Source organism: Littorina saxatilis, linkage group LG2 (genome assembly GCF_037325665.1).
Source record: "Littorina saxatilis isolate snail1 linkage group LG2, US_GU_Lsax_2.0, whole genome shotgun sequence".
Taxonomy (NCBI): domain Eukaryota; kingdom Metazoa; phylum Mollusca; class Gastropoda; order Littorinimorpha; family Littorinidae; genus Littorina; species Littorina saxatilis.
The window spans coordinates 97,973,615-97,987,971 of NC_090246.1; the positions used below are offsets into that span (position 1 = coordinate 97,973,615).

The window sequence follows — 14,357 nt, forward strand, 5'->3', positions numbered from 1 at the left end:
GACTGTTGTTGTTCAGGGACCGTCTTGTCATTCCAGAAGTGATGAGGCAGGACATTCTCAGCAAAATCCACGGAGGTCACCAGGGCATCGTAAAGTGCAGAGCGCTGGCAAGATCTTCAGTGTGGTGGCCAGGACTTTCCACAGACATAAAAGTCATGATAGAAGAATGTGCAACTTGCGTGAAGGAGCGCAAACCACCACCAGAACCATTGCAACCTACACCAGTGCCAGATTATCCATGGCAGAAAGTGGGTGTCGACTTGATGGACTGGCGTGGAAACGACTACCTTGTGGTGGTGGACTATTTCTCGAGGTACATAGAAATGGCACTACTACGTTCGACCACCAGTGAAACTGTCATCCAACACCTGAAGAGCATCATGTCCAGGCATGGAATCCCGGAAGTCATGATGACGGACAATGGCCCTCAGTTTGACGCTGACAAGTTCTCAAGGTTTGCTGAAGAATATGGCTTCATCCATGAAACCAGTAGTCCACGGTATCCGCAAGCCAACGGAGAAGCTGAACGAGCAGTGCAGACCCTCAAGCAGCTGCTCCTGAAAGCTGAAGATCCGTACGTGGCTATGTTAAACTACAGAGCGACGCCTCTGCAGTGCGGTTTCAGTCCAGCGGAAAGACTTATGGGACGTCGTTTGAGAACCAAGGTACCTGCCGTTCCCAATCTGCTTATTCCAGACTGGCCAAAGTTCCACGACATGCGGTCAGCCGATGTCCAGCAGAAAGAGGCACAGAAGAAAAACCACGACAAGCGACACCGAGCTCAACCCCTTCCTACCCTCAAGCCAGGAGAACGTGTGTGGCTGAAAACACCTACGGAGAAAGAAGCAGTCATCTTGCGACCAGTTGCTCCGAGGTCATACGAACTACAGACAAAGACGGGCATCCAGAGAAGAAATCGCCGACACCTCAACAGACGTCTGAGTGATGCACCAACCCCAAAGCAGTCACCAGACAAAGCGTCAACAACCATTCCTCCTGATGCGGGACGCCCAGGACATCGCGGGGAGGACGGTGGTTCTCCTGATCCGTCCTCAGAACAAAGGGAGACAGATTCTCCGTCTGAGGGATTGCCCAATGAACGGCCTGTGACCACAAGAAGCGGTCGCGTGGTCAAGCGGCCTAACATTCTTGATCTGTGACTTTTGGTTATGTTTAACTAGTGTGAAAGAAGCACAGGAATGTTTTCTTTTGTTGAAGTTTTCATCTATGAAAGTCATACTCATAGTTACATTGAAGAGCTAATTTGCTTTGTTTTCAAAAAGAAAAAATAAGCGTAAAGTAAGGGGGATGTAATGTTATGACGTCATTTAAAACCGTGTTCTATGGTCAATATGCAAGAACCCTGACGTAGAAGGTTGCTGGGGATTCTGGGAGAATCATGGCGGAATAAATAACACGCTAACCCTCCATGCCTGTGTCTGCTTCATTTATAGTCTACCAGTTTGTTTATATATATGCATGTGACCGTCCAACACGACGAGAACACGACAGTTATCATGGTTCATTGACCCCCTCCCAAAGCCTAATTGAAGTCCTCCGCCCCTTCACCCCATCAGGCTTCCCTCAGGCTTTGTTCCGGCGCCAATCGACCATGATAACCTCGAAGTTTCAAACTGAACTCTATCAAATGTGTGGACTACTTTAAGAGTATGCCCTTTCTACTTCTTGATGTTGTTTCTGGATAAAATTCAAGAACTATGTCCCGAATTCAAGAAAGGTGTTGCAACCAAGGTACCAAACTGCAAAAGAAGAGAACCATGGCAGAGTATGTGTTAGAAAAATCATGATGAGAAGTGTCAAGTGATAATTTTGACTTTCAGTTTGATAGTATATATCTTTGATTAATTCAGTGAACTTTTTTCGGGTTCAACTTCAAGGGATGCAAGTTCATATCGGTCTGACGATGTCACTTGTCAGTTTGGCCTAAAGACCAATTTTCTCACCGGCCTTGTTGATCTCGCATTAACTTCACACTGACTATCCCCCCTCCCTTCCGAAGTACTGATGATCGACCTTTGGTACTTAACACTCATGGGGGCTTATTCGTTCAGAAAAAAAAGGTATTCTATATTTTTAACTTAGAAATTTACTTCATAGCAAAAACCTTCCCTTCCATCATTCAACTTCAAGGGGCGTAACTACTTGATGCACGTTTTGAAGTATTCGTATTTTGGGGTTAAACTTGTAAAACTTCTCAAATTTCACTAGGAACTTCCTTCACTTGCAAGAAAATGACATGCTGTTCTTCTTCTTCTTCTTCTTCTTCCATATTGTGACCACGGTCATTTTGGCTGACCATTATGTCACATTGTGGAGGGTTGCAGATTCCAAAGAGTGAGAAAAAAAAAAAAGAAAAAAAAAAAAAAAACCTAGCTAGAATCTACTGGGGGCTGGGGAGTTCCTGCACAATGCAGGAACTCGACTCCTGCGCAGTGCAGGAGTCTGGGGCCTGGGGGTGTGAGAGGAGGAGGGATGAAGGGGTCTCGTTCCAGTCCCTGATTGTTCTTGGGAGGAAGCTGTTCTTTCTGTAGTTTGTTCTCGCTGGGATCCGCTTGAATTGCTGTCTCTCTGTGGGGACTCCTCTTCTAGCCCTTGGGGCGAGTAGGTGTAGCTCCTCGCACCTCACATGTGCGGATCCCGATGTGATCTTCTTCAGCATGGAGAGCCTGGCCTCTTTCCTGCGTTCTTCTAGCGAGGGCCACTCTAGTTCGTTGAGCATGTCGTCCACGCTGGCCGTCTGTTTGTGTCTGTTGGGAACAAAACGAGCTGCCCTACGCTGTTCCCCCTCAAAATCAAATAAGTCTACCGATGTTTGGGGATTAATTTGTTACAACTTACACTGTTACTATTATCAAATGTTACCTTCTACTCAGTAAAACCCGAGGTTTTGTATTTACTGATCCAACCACAACAACGGAGCCATACTGCACGGGTTATCTTGAACGAAAACAGAACACACGTGTGCTTTTCAGCTAAACGTGTAGACTGGTTGTGACAAAGGCAGCAACAAGCTAAGAGCCGATTCAAACCTTCAGGGTGTTGATGAACGATTTCTTGCTGGAAATTATGACTGTGTCCTCTTCCCTCCCTGACTCGATGCCACACAGGGAGGGTTCCACAGTCACTGGCACAGGTTCGGTGAGCGCTGCCATGTTGTTTTCGTTCTCGTATCTTTTTACCCCAACAATCCCAAATAACTATTAATTTTGACACGAGCAAACTGCTGGGTGGTTATATGTCCTGGGATCGGTCAAGGAGTTGTTGCAATAGGCCACAAGACCATTCCACGTATGTTGAAATAAGTCTTCTGAGAAGTCAAAATGTCAAAACTTATTTGCCAAACAAACATTCCATCGCGTCGCCCATGTCACACATACACACTTTGAGAAATAGACTGTAACACTGGAAAGGTGTTACCAAATGCAAATCAGGTGATCAATATGTTAGTTGGTTTTCTTAAAAACATTTAAAATCATACAAAATACACATATGTGGTTATCTTAAATATGTTATTTTAGTTTAGTTTAGTTTGTGGGGACATAAATGGTGTAGTCCGTAAGACACATAAATCGTCCCATCAATATTTGTTCAACATTTTGTATTCATTTGGTCTGCATTACTTGTTCAGGATACTTACAATTCATGTTCAATTTACTCATCAAAATCGAATTTCATGTTTAAAATTTGGATATCATCATTTATGTGCTTTTTTAACAGAAGGTGCAAGTGCATTCTGGGTGGCCGAGTGGTAACGCACTTGCGCTCGGAAGCGAGAGGTTGCGTGTTCAGGCCTGGGTCAGGCCGCAATTTTCTCCCCCCTTTCCTAACCTAGGTGGTGGGTTCAAGTGCTAGTCTTTCGGATGAGACGAAAAACCGAGGTCCCTTCGTGTACACTACATTGGGGTGTGCACGTTAAAGATCCCACGATTGACAAAAGGGTCTTTCCTGGCAAAATTGTATAGGCATAGATAAAAATGTCCATCAAATACCCGTGGGACTTGGAATAAAGTAAAAAATTCCATCTCACACGGCATTAAGTCTCAGGAAACATGAATACACGCATGCAGGAAAAACAAAATATGGGTAGCGCCGTATGTATGGCAGCTCGCTTTCCCCGGGGAGAAAGCAGCCCGAATTTCCATGAGGGTAACCTCACTGGACTGTAAATCTTATCCAATCCATCCAATCCAATCCAATTCCAAAGATGTGCAGTTCTGTTAATAAAAACATTTTTCCTCAAATTTGTTTTGCTATGTTCAATAAAAATCTTGTCAATGTCATTTCTGGTCTTATCATATACAGCAAAGCTGAATATTTTTTCCCTTTCCACGTCGTCAACTTTATTAATGATTTTGAACATCTGAATTAAATCAACTCTACATCTTCTAAATTTCAGAGATGGTTGGTTCAGAAAATAAAGTCTCTCCATATAATTATGTTAAATCTGTTAAATAATTTAATAGGCGTGTCGCTCTCCTTTAAACTCTCTCCAAGGCAATTGATTGCCATTTTAAAATCTTTGTATATGTACATCAAATTTCAATTTATTATCAAAGGTCACTCCAAGGTCTTTTTTCTGTTGGGGATGACTCACAGGTTAACGTATGGTTTTCTAATTTCATTAAGTAATCCTTCCCAGTGGTTTTTCTGGCCAATATGCATCACTTTAAAGTACAAATTCCACGTGTCCGAAGAGTGACTCTCTCGCCATTCCCTGTAATTCACTCACTACCTGACGTGTTTACCAACAATATTATTTATTTATTTTTGGTATTTTGGTAGAAAGGGTTTTATTAGGGCAACATTAAGTTTTAAGACGAAACTCAAATTGCCATTGCTGCGGAAATATCTTTGGGGCGTCTTACGAACGGAATCAATCAGTCAAACGATTCACCCACAAAAATATGTTTCAAAAAATGTTTTGTGTTAACAAAGATTAATGGTTGTAAAATGCAAATAAATTCGAACAGCTGCTTTGCTCAATTCACTGCGGAACATAATGTCTACTAAAAAGTAATGGCGGATAGTATTACGCGAACCTTCACTGCTTGGATTGCGAGATAGGTTTCTGGAATGCCAATCGAAAGAGAAAGGTCTACGTGTGATGAATGACACTTCGGCTGCTGGAAAGGTAAATGCCGCGGACAAAAATGACCGAGTTTCGACCAGTAAAAGGCCTAATACGATGCCAGAAAATGCACGACCCAACTTGAGCGACTCCGGAGCTTCCCTTTCGGAGAAGACGTCAGCACCCGAAACGAAAGTCAAGGCTCCTGACAGGCGAAATTCTCCCAAAGCAATGACGAAAAGTCAGAATTCTAGACAAGGTAGGGACAGACCAAGGCGCGACGATGACCGTCGCCAGGGCGGTTCGGGAAGGTCTGGAAGACGAAACGACGGTTCCTACACCCGAGTTGGATCAGCTGGCCACTCGGGGGGTGGAGGCGGAGGGAGTTTCTCTGCCTCACCGTCACCACAACCAGCCAACAGGGAAAACGGGCAACTTGACAAGAAGTCTCAAGGTAATTGGTGTTTGAAACTGATGAAGATCTCATGTTTAAACACGAACAGGAAGAGAATATGATGGGTGACTATTGGTCACTAAATTTCAAAATTAGCATGCATTAAACAGACCCAAATGCAATTTGAAATATAATGAGGGGACGTAAAAAGGCCGCGAGGCCTACTCATTACAGTGTTCTAGATGATCGAATTTGTAGCAAAGACCTGTACGCGTACGTGTAGATATTGCGTCCCCCGTGACTCACTTTTTTTCTCCAATGTTCCAAATCATACAGTGTTTTGCTCCTACCAAAGACTGCAGATCTTGGCTAACGCGTGACATTAAAAAATAGATTTGATGACATTACACGTTCCCGTACATGTGCTGAAAAGTGCCACATCTAGATCTTGCTATTCTCCCTATACCTATACCTATGACACGTTTTTATTGTTTCCAAATTCCATACGTTTAAAAAAAATAATTCACATCTTAGTCAAGTTAGTGACATAGACTTTTAAAGTGTTAACTGTTATTGCAATGATGAAATGAGGGACTTGTATATTTTGTTAGTATGCTACCCAGATGTTGTTAAAAATGAACAGCCCTGCGTTCATTTTGGACTAGAAAGACAAGGTAGCAGAATGTTGGTTGTCACTCACACTGTCACAGAGACAAGTACTGAAGTGAGCATGGCATTTTTTGCTAGATTTGTGACTGTCAATGTCATGAACACACAAAATAGCGGTGATACTGATAGTAATACGATAGTCAAAAGGGCTGTGTTCAAGAAAACACATGCGGCTATAGGTAGGATATCAGCAGGGCTTCTGCCAAAGTAAGCTCCAAACTGAATACGTCCCAATCCCAGACAATTTCAAGAGGTACACTACAGTTATCTAGAGGGAGAAAAGCATGTCCAAGATCCAATTGAAGCAGATTTGTGATGAAATTCGGTAGATCTCACCTCTAATTAAATTACATATTCTTACTCCGAATCACATAAAAGCATTGACGCAGTCTAACATGCTAAGATCTGAAAAGGCTACCCGTCTTAAAGAATTTTAAAGGGAAGCAACCCAACACAAAAAGTGTAAACACAGGCAAGGTAATGACTGTCTACCCGGGGAGTTACCTCCCATCCGGGGTTACATGACGTCACTTCCCCTGTAAACACCACGTGTAGCTCATACGACATTTCAGCCTACACTTGGAAGGTCGTGAAAATGTTGGCTCCGTGAGTGACTGCTTGCAGGTGTTTTTTGGGCACCCACCGGTCACCTAACCCGTCTTTTGGCTTGCCACTACGTTTTTGGTGAGCTCTTTCCAATTTTGTCTTATTGTTGACAGGAATTTTCATTGTTATTGACAAATTTTCGTCCTTGTTTGGACTTGTTAAAATTTTTTGCTCAGTAACTTTGTGTTGTGCTGTGTTTTGCGCGTTAGTCATTATGGCTGATAGCGATAAGAAACGCGGTAAGGGTGATGCCAAGGGCCGGATTAACCTTTTAACTACCAAGTTTATTGTTGTGTAGACTCCCTCAGCTCCCAAGTTATTTTGAGCAGAGACGGTCAAAAACGGGTATGCGTGTTTAAATTATTATTACTCAGTTTCTCTTTGTCAGATTGATAAAAAAAATTGGTATGTTATTGGATAGGGATCAAACTTCAAAGAGTATGTGTTCTTCTTCTTGGTGGTATGTATGTCGCAGTGTTATCATGATTTATCTACCTGTTGACCTGTCAATAAAGTTGAAAAATTACGCTTACTTGTTGCTCCGGTATATCATCCGTTTCGCTGTCACTTGTTGATATTCATTGAACAATCAAAGTAGGTCAGATCAGCAGTGTTCACAGAAATGCTGATGTCGAAGCCAGAATCTTCTAATTGATGTCTATTTTCGTGGAGATAATCCAGCATAGTCATGAAATCAGGATCACTGTCATGTCGGCACCAAGCGCCCAACAAATTTGGTGAAAAAAGATCGATTGTAACTCTCACAGAGATCGAAAGCACATGGGGAAAAAACAAGGCGGAAGTGAGACAATCCCACAATGCATTTGCAACCGTCTTATTACTACTGCTCGCGCACAACAACCGCAAACAACCGAAACAGACGCTACACCGGCGAGGGGCGGTATCGGGCGGTATGGGAATGGCGGCAATGGCGGAAGACGGGCGGTATCGGGCGGTATGGTAGTTAAAAGGTTAAGGCAAAGTCTTCCTCAGATAAACCCAGGGTTCATACGCTCCTTGAATCTCCTTGAATCTCCTTGAATTTTCAACCCCCCTTTTCAAGGACCTTGAATCTCCTTGAATTTGGAGAAAATGGTCATTCTTGTGTTTAACCTCCTTGAACCTCCTTGAATTCTGAAGTGCAGGCAAAAAAAAAAAAATGTTAATATTAAAGTTTTTCAGCAATTTATATCGATTGTGTGCGTGTTGGGTGCAAGTCGTGTGTCGTCTGCCATCGTGCGAAGGGAAGTTGAAACCGATTACTTCCCCTTCATCCGGGTAGCTTTTAGCGCCATTTCTGAAGAAGCAGTGTGTCGATTCATTGTGACAGCGTTTCAAGCCATCGCCGGTCGAAAATCGTAGTCATGCCGGGTGGAAAGTGCTTTTAAAAATGTTTTAATTTAAAAAAGTAAATAAATGTTTTTGTTTTACTTTACGTTTCTGGTTTGAGCTTTGAATGCATGGTTGATGAAAGTTTTTCCACGTGTACACCTATGCAATTTGACCTCCTTGAACTCCTTGAATTCTCCTTGAAAACTCCTTGAATACTCCTTGAATTTCACTGTCAGGTGTCTGTATGAACCCTGTAAACCTCTGCCTAAAAGTTCTCCGCTCGTTTTGGTTTCTGACAAAGATAAAAACGTACTCTTGTCGGTTCCCATTTCTGCCCCCGTTAGCCTTAATGCTGGGGGGCAGCCTAGCATTCCCGTTACAACTGTGTCTGTGTCTGTGTCAGCTCGCCCGGTCGCAGTTTCTAGCGCGGGGCAAGCTGACATGGTTTCGTCGATTTTGCGTTCGCTGGTTCCAGAAATTCGTACCCTGGTGCGTGACGAATTACACCGAGCCACGCCGGCTCTCAGCGCTCCGCTTTCATCGGCAGTGGGTGGCGTTCACTCCTTGGCATCTTTTGTGTGCCTGTCGGAGACGCCCGCCCGTGATGTTGGTTCACTCTCGTCTTCTACTGCTCTTGCTTGGAGCTCAGACGGTAAGTCGAACTGCTCCGCCGGCTTTCGCGAAGCCACCGGACGCTCTCTTTTGAGCAACAGTTCTTGGTCGCAGGCTCGCTACCTGCAAACTTCCTGCCAGTCAGGATATGCTGCTCCGTCTAGTTCCGATCGTACAGCGAGTAGGGCTATGACGGAGCAAGGGCGGCTTCCGCTTGCGGAAGTCGCGTTTCCGGGTTTTCCCGGAAACGAAGGTCAATCTGGCACACCCACGAAGGTCCCTGCTGGTGTCGACTGTGGACTGGCCTTTCGGCCACCGGGCTTCCGGCCCCAGTCCTCGCAGCAGACGTTTCCGCTGTACGCGGCTCCGTCGGCAGCGCTTCCGGCTCCGCCCGGTTTTCCTAGTCTCTTGCACACTGCTCCTACACGAATGTCAGTGGGTGAGAGACCGGGTACGTCCTTTGAGCTTCCGGGACAGTCTTCACAGCACTCGTCTAGTGCGATGTCGACTTCCGGTTCAGTTCCGGCAGCAATGGTGACTGCGTCTTCCGGCTCTGCGTTTCCTGTTGATCAGGATATGAGCCAGGATGATTTCCGGCTTACCGGTTCTCCGGTTTCCGGTTTTCCTGCACACCATACTGCTGCTGGTTCATTGGGCTATGATCGGGACGCTTCGCTCGACTATGCAGACACGCAGTCTGTAGTCAGTGAAGCTGCTCGTTCTGGATTTCCGTCTCAGCTTCGACTGGCGCTTGAGGACGCGGCGGAAGTTACATCCAGATACTTTGCAGAGGGGGCAGTGGCTTTGCCTACGTCGGCTTCTGCCGCTCCCTCCGCGATGGCGGATTTTCGGTACGAGAAGGAGGATGCTTCCCGCTTTCGTTTCGCCGAATCCCCATCAGTCGCCTACCAGCTTTCTCAGGTGCTGGCGCGACCCTCTCCTGCGGGACGGTCGCAGCCGGGCATCGCTGTTCCTCTGCTGGTACCTTACGGACCGGCTCCGGAACTGGCTCGGGCTTGGCTGGCTTCGGATACGCAAGCGTCTTCTTTTGTGCCCACACATCACAAGAAGTTTGCTTTACCGAAGACAGGTCGCTCTTGGCTTGCTCCTTTTGCCCTTCCGCGTGCACCGCTTCCGGTCACGCCGGAGTTGGCTTCGTTGCTGGCAAAGCCTATCAAGAGTGATTCGGGGATTGTTCTCCCCGAACATACCCTCATGGCATCGGAGGAGATTAGTCGTCAGCTTTTAGAGTTGGCTTCGATCTCCGAGACGCTCCTGCGTTCCCTTACCAGGGCTATGACCGAGACGCTGGACCCCTTTGTCCTCGCGGTCGAGCAGGACGCTGATGACATCTCAACTCTTCTTTCGGCTCTGGCTAGAGTCAATGAAGAGCAAATGAGGTTGTCAGCGATGCAGTACGCACATACGGTCATGAGCAGGAGAGATCTTTTTCTGGGTCACTCTCAGTTCACGGACCAGTCCACTTGTGACACACTGCGGGCGTCTCCCATGACAGAGGGCTCTCTGTTTGGCCGTCTGGCGTTCGACGCCAGGAAGACTGAAATACAGATGAACAGGGATTCTCAGTTCTCTGATTTCTCTCTGCAGGCGTTCAAGCAGGCCAAGCCTTCACAGGCTCAGCCCGCTCCGCCTAAACAGCCTCAGGCCTCTGGTTCTTCCAGGCCTGCCGGACAGAAGAAGGCCAGATCGGCTTCTCGTGGCTCGAGAAAAAGATCGGCGCCCGGCAAGGGGCGAGGCGGCTCTGGTAGCAAGCCTCACCCCCAATGAAGTGCTCCCGGTCCCACCACCCCCCCGCCCTCCACTCTGGTGATGGCGGGGGGCCCTTCAAGGGCACTTTCTCACTGGGCGGCCCTAGTGCACAGCCAGTGGATCGTGGGCGTCGTGGGATCGGGCTTTCGTCTGCTTTGGGGCGAAAGAAAGGCACCTCTGTCGCGGCGTCTGCCGGGCTTCAAGCCACCCTCCTCGCCAGAAGCAAGGTCCGTCCTCCAGGCGGAAATCGTTGCTCTGGTACAGAAGGGCGTGGTGGAGAGGGTCTTAGACCACACGTCCCTCGGCTTTTACGGGCGGCTGTTTGCCGTCCCAAAGGCCTCGGGGGCGTGGCGTCCCGTCCTGGACCTATCGCATCTCAATACTTTCCTGAGAACGATACGGTTCAAGATGGAGACGCCCGCGTCGGTCAGAGACTCCCTCCGCCCGGGAGACTGGGCGACCTCCATAGACCTGACGGATGCATACTTCCATATTCTGGTGCATCCGTCCGACCGGAAATGGCTCCGTTTCCGGTGGGACGATCAGGTCTACCAGTTCCGCGCTCTGCCTTTCGGGCTGTCTCTCGCACCTTGGGTCTTCACCATGGTCGTGAGACAGTTATGCGCACTGGTGAGGTCGCAGGGTATACGGCTGAGAGCATACCTGGACGATTGGCTGGTTCTGAACCAAAGCCAGTCTGGGTGCTCCAGTCATACCCAGGCGGTTCTTCGTCAAGCCCACCAGCTGGGTTTTTCGATCAACCGGACAAAGTCGGAGTTGGTGCCGTCACAGACGTTCACTTATCTGGGGATGTCTTTCTGCACGGTTACATGGACGGTCCGGCCTTCTCAGAGGAGGGTGGACAAGCTCCAAACCATTATCCGCGCCACTTTGTCTCTCCCGAGGGCTTCCCTCCGGACGCTGGCCTCCATCTTGGGACAGATGGAGTCCATGGCTCTCTTGGTGCCTCTGGGCAGGGTACACAAACGCCCGTTTCAGCTTGCACTGAAACCGTATGTGGACTCTGCCTGCGTGGACTGGGACGTCCTCATCCCTTTGCAGGGATGGTTCCAGTCAGCGACCCTTCCGTGGTTGGACACGGCATGGGTCTGCAGGGGCGTGCCGATTGTCCTGCCCCCCCCAGACACAGACCTCTTTACGGATGCGTCTCTGATGGGCTGGGGTGCACACACAGACCGACAGACTGCGTCGGGCCTGTGGTCGGCAGAGCAGAGCCATTGGCACATAAACTTGCTGGAGCTAGAGGCCGTGGCCCTGGCTCTGGCGGAGTTTCGGCCCTCCCTTCACGCCAAGCATGTTCGTCTGTTCACAGACAACACGACTGTGGCAGCTTATCTGAACAAGCAGGGAGGGTCGCGGTCCCCGTCTCTCTCGGGCAGGACCTGCGAGATTCTGACCTGGTGCTGGCAACACCAGATCACTCTCTCGGCCAGGTACCTCCCGGGGAGTTTGAACACTCTGGCGGACGCGCTCAGTCGCTCCGACAGAGTGCTTCAATCAGAGTGGACGATCACTCACGGGGCACTGCTTCGTCTCTGGGCCCTTGTCCCAAAGCCTCTGGTGGACCTCTTTGCCACCCGCTTTTCGAAGAGGCTGCCGATCTTCGTCTCGCCATTCCCGGACCCCGAGGCTTGGCAGACGGATGCATTGGCCTTTCCGTGGACAAGGCTCCAGGCCTACGCCTTTCCTCCCTTCCAGTTACTCGGCCGAGTGATCCGGAAGGCGGAAATGGAGGGTCCGGATCTTCTCCTGGTTGCGCCCCTGTGGCCCTCACAGGCGTGGTTCCCGGACCTTCTGAGGCTCGCTCACGGCCCACCAATCCCTCTCGCTCTCGCAAGAGGAGAGTTGGTTCAGCCTCGCACCGGCATTCCACACGAGGATCCCTCAATCCTGAAACTTCACGTGTGGAAGTTGTCCGGTCTTCACTGAGGCGTTCCGGTGCTTCTGAGCAGACATTGGACCTGGTGGAACGCTCTCATAGGGCTTCCACTTCGTCGGTGTACTCGTCTCACTGGAAGGCCTGGGCGACCTGGTGTCAGGCCCGTGGTTTGGACGCGCTGGCTCCTCGTTCCATGCACGTCGCGAACCACCTTGCGTTTCTTTCCTCTCAAGGAGCGTCTGCTTCCTCCTTGAGGGTGCGGAGATCCGCCATCGCCGTCACGCTACGGCAGCTGGGACGCTCGATCGACGTCACTGGCGTCATCTCAAGGGTGATCAAGGGCGCTGCTCTCAAAGAGTCCGCTTCTCGTTCTTCCCTCCCGAAGTGGGATCTCTTTCTGGTACTCGAATTTCTTCGTTCCGCAGAATTTGAACCTTTGGCCGCGGCTAGTTTCGCTAGCCTTACGCGCAAAACGCTTTTTCTCCTGCTTGTAGCTACGGCTCGCAGGGGAAGTGAGATTCACGCCCTGTCAGGGGACCCGGCGGACATCTCTAACGAGCCCGACGGCTCTATTAGCTTGCGTTTCCGGCCTAACTTCCTGGCAAAGAATCAGGCCCCTGACCAGGCCTCTCCGCTGGTCTGCGTCAAGCCTTTGACTTCCATTCTGGCTCCCGGAGACCCGGACGCGGTTAATTGCCCGGTCCGAGCTCTTGGCATCTACCTGGCCCGCGCTCAGCCGCTTAGGTCCAAATTTCAAAAGCTTCTGTTCATCTCTATGAACACGTTACGAAATAGGGATATTGCCAAAACCACAATGGCTCGTTGGGTGTCCATGCTCATCAAGCAAGCTTACGTGTGGAGCCTGGAAAACAAAGGGGGGGGGCTGCCTGCCTTCCCCATGGACTCTGCCCGGGCCCATGAAACCAGGGCTTGGGCGTCCTCTTTGGCCGTCCTTCGGTCTCACAAGCTGGACGAAGTCCTACGCACGGCGTACTGGCGTTCCGAGGACGTGTTTCTCAACTATTACCTCAGGGACGTCTCCTCCGTGAGGCAAGATGGCTCTAGAACTTTCCCCGCGCTCATAGCAGGGGGTCAGTTCCTTGCAAGGGTTTGAGGTGAGTTTGGATTTTTATTTCATTCCCACCGCCTTGTTGAAGCTATCTGCTTTTATGTGATTCGGAGTAAGAATATGTAATTTAATCGAAAATTTTTAAGTAAATTTTCATTTCATTAATATACTTACCCGAATCACATAGTGTATTCCCTCCCGCCAACCCCGCATATGATTTTTTAGTCTATTAAGTCGTATGAGCTACACGTGGTGTTTACAGGGGAAGTGACGTCATGTAACCCCGGATGGGAGGTAACTCCCCGGGTAGACAGTCATTACCTTGCCTGTGTTTACACTTTTTGTGTTGGGTTGCTTCCCTTTAAAATTCTTTAAGACGGGTAGCCTTTTCAGACCTTAGCATGTTAGACTGCGTCAATGCTTTTATGTGATTCGGGTAAGTATATTAATCAACTTAAAAATTTTCGATTTTGAATTACTGGAAACACACAGAGTGGTTACATCCCTGATATGAAAAAGAAAGATTGGAGGAGAGGGGAGATAGTCACTCAGTCAGTATGAAGTTTATGTGAGATAAACAAGGCCCTACCCATAGACGCATACATGTGCGATGAACAGGCTTTCCCAACTGGTGTCTTGTCTAGCTAAGTAGCTTAATTTTGCAATGTTCCTTTTGGCATCAGGCTTCAAGTTATTCTTTGGCATGGTACTTTGGTAGCATATCTAAAGTAGCAATAGCCTGGCTGCAGTTTGGATACAATGCCTGGAGCGCATCTGAGGTAGGACTTAGTGAGTCTCATCCTTGTTTCATCAAAAAATGGTGGTGGTTTTGCAGACGACATAAGTCCTTGCATCTGCAGATAAGGCTGCTGCTTTGTAAAAACCGATAGTACCAGTACCACCGAAAGTTGTTTTG

The 14,357-nt window shown here is 48.4% G+C and overlaps 2 protein-coding genes across 2 annotated transcripts in view; one reads left to right on the forward strand and one right to left on the reverse strand.

Annotated features, from left to right (window-relative positions):
* LOC138960269 (nucleolar protein 11-like) overlaps positions 1-3,205 on the reverse strand; it is a 22,184-nt gene extending 18,979 nt beyond the window's left edge. Inside the window, exon 1 of the mRNA XM_070332092.1 lies at positions 3,051-3,205. Within this exon, the coding sequence (XP_070188193.1) occupies positions 3,051-3,173 (123 nt within the window). The 5' untranslated portion in view covers positions 3,174-3,205. The remainder of the gene's footprint in view (positions 1-3,050) is intronic.
* Positions 3,206-5,033: 1,828 nt separating this feature from the next.
* The window catches only part of LOC138960280 (serine/threonine-protein kinase SMG1-like), an 86,422-nt gene continuing 77,098 nt past the window's right edge, over positions 5,034-14,357 (forward strand). The window contains exon 1 of the mRNA XM_070332104.1: positions 5,034-5,543. Coding sequence (XP_070188205.1) covers positions 5,126-5,543 — 418 coding nt within the window. The 5' untranslated portion in view covers positions 5,034-5,125. The remainder of the gene's footprint in view (positions 5,544-14,357) is intronic.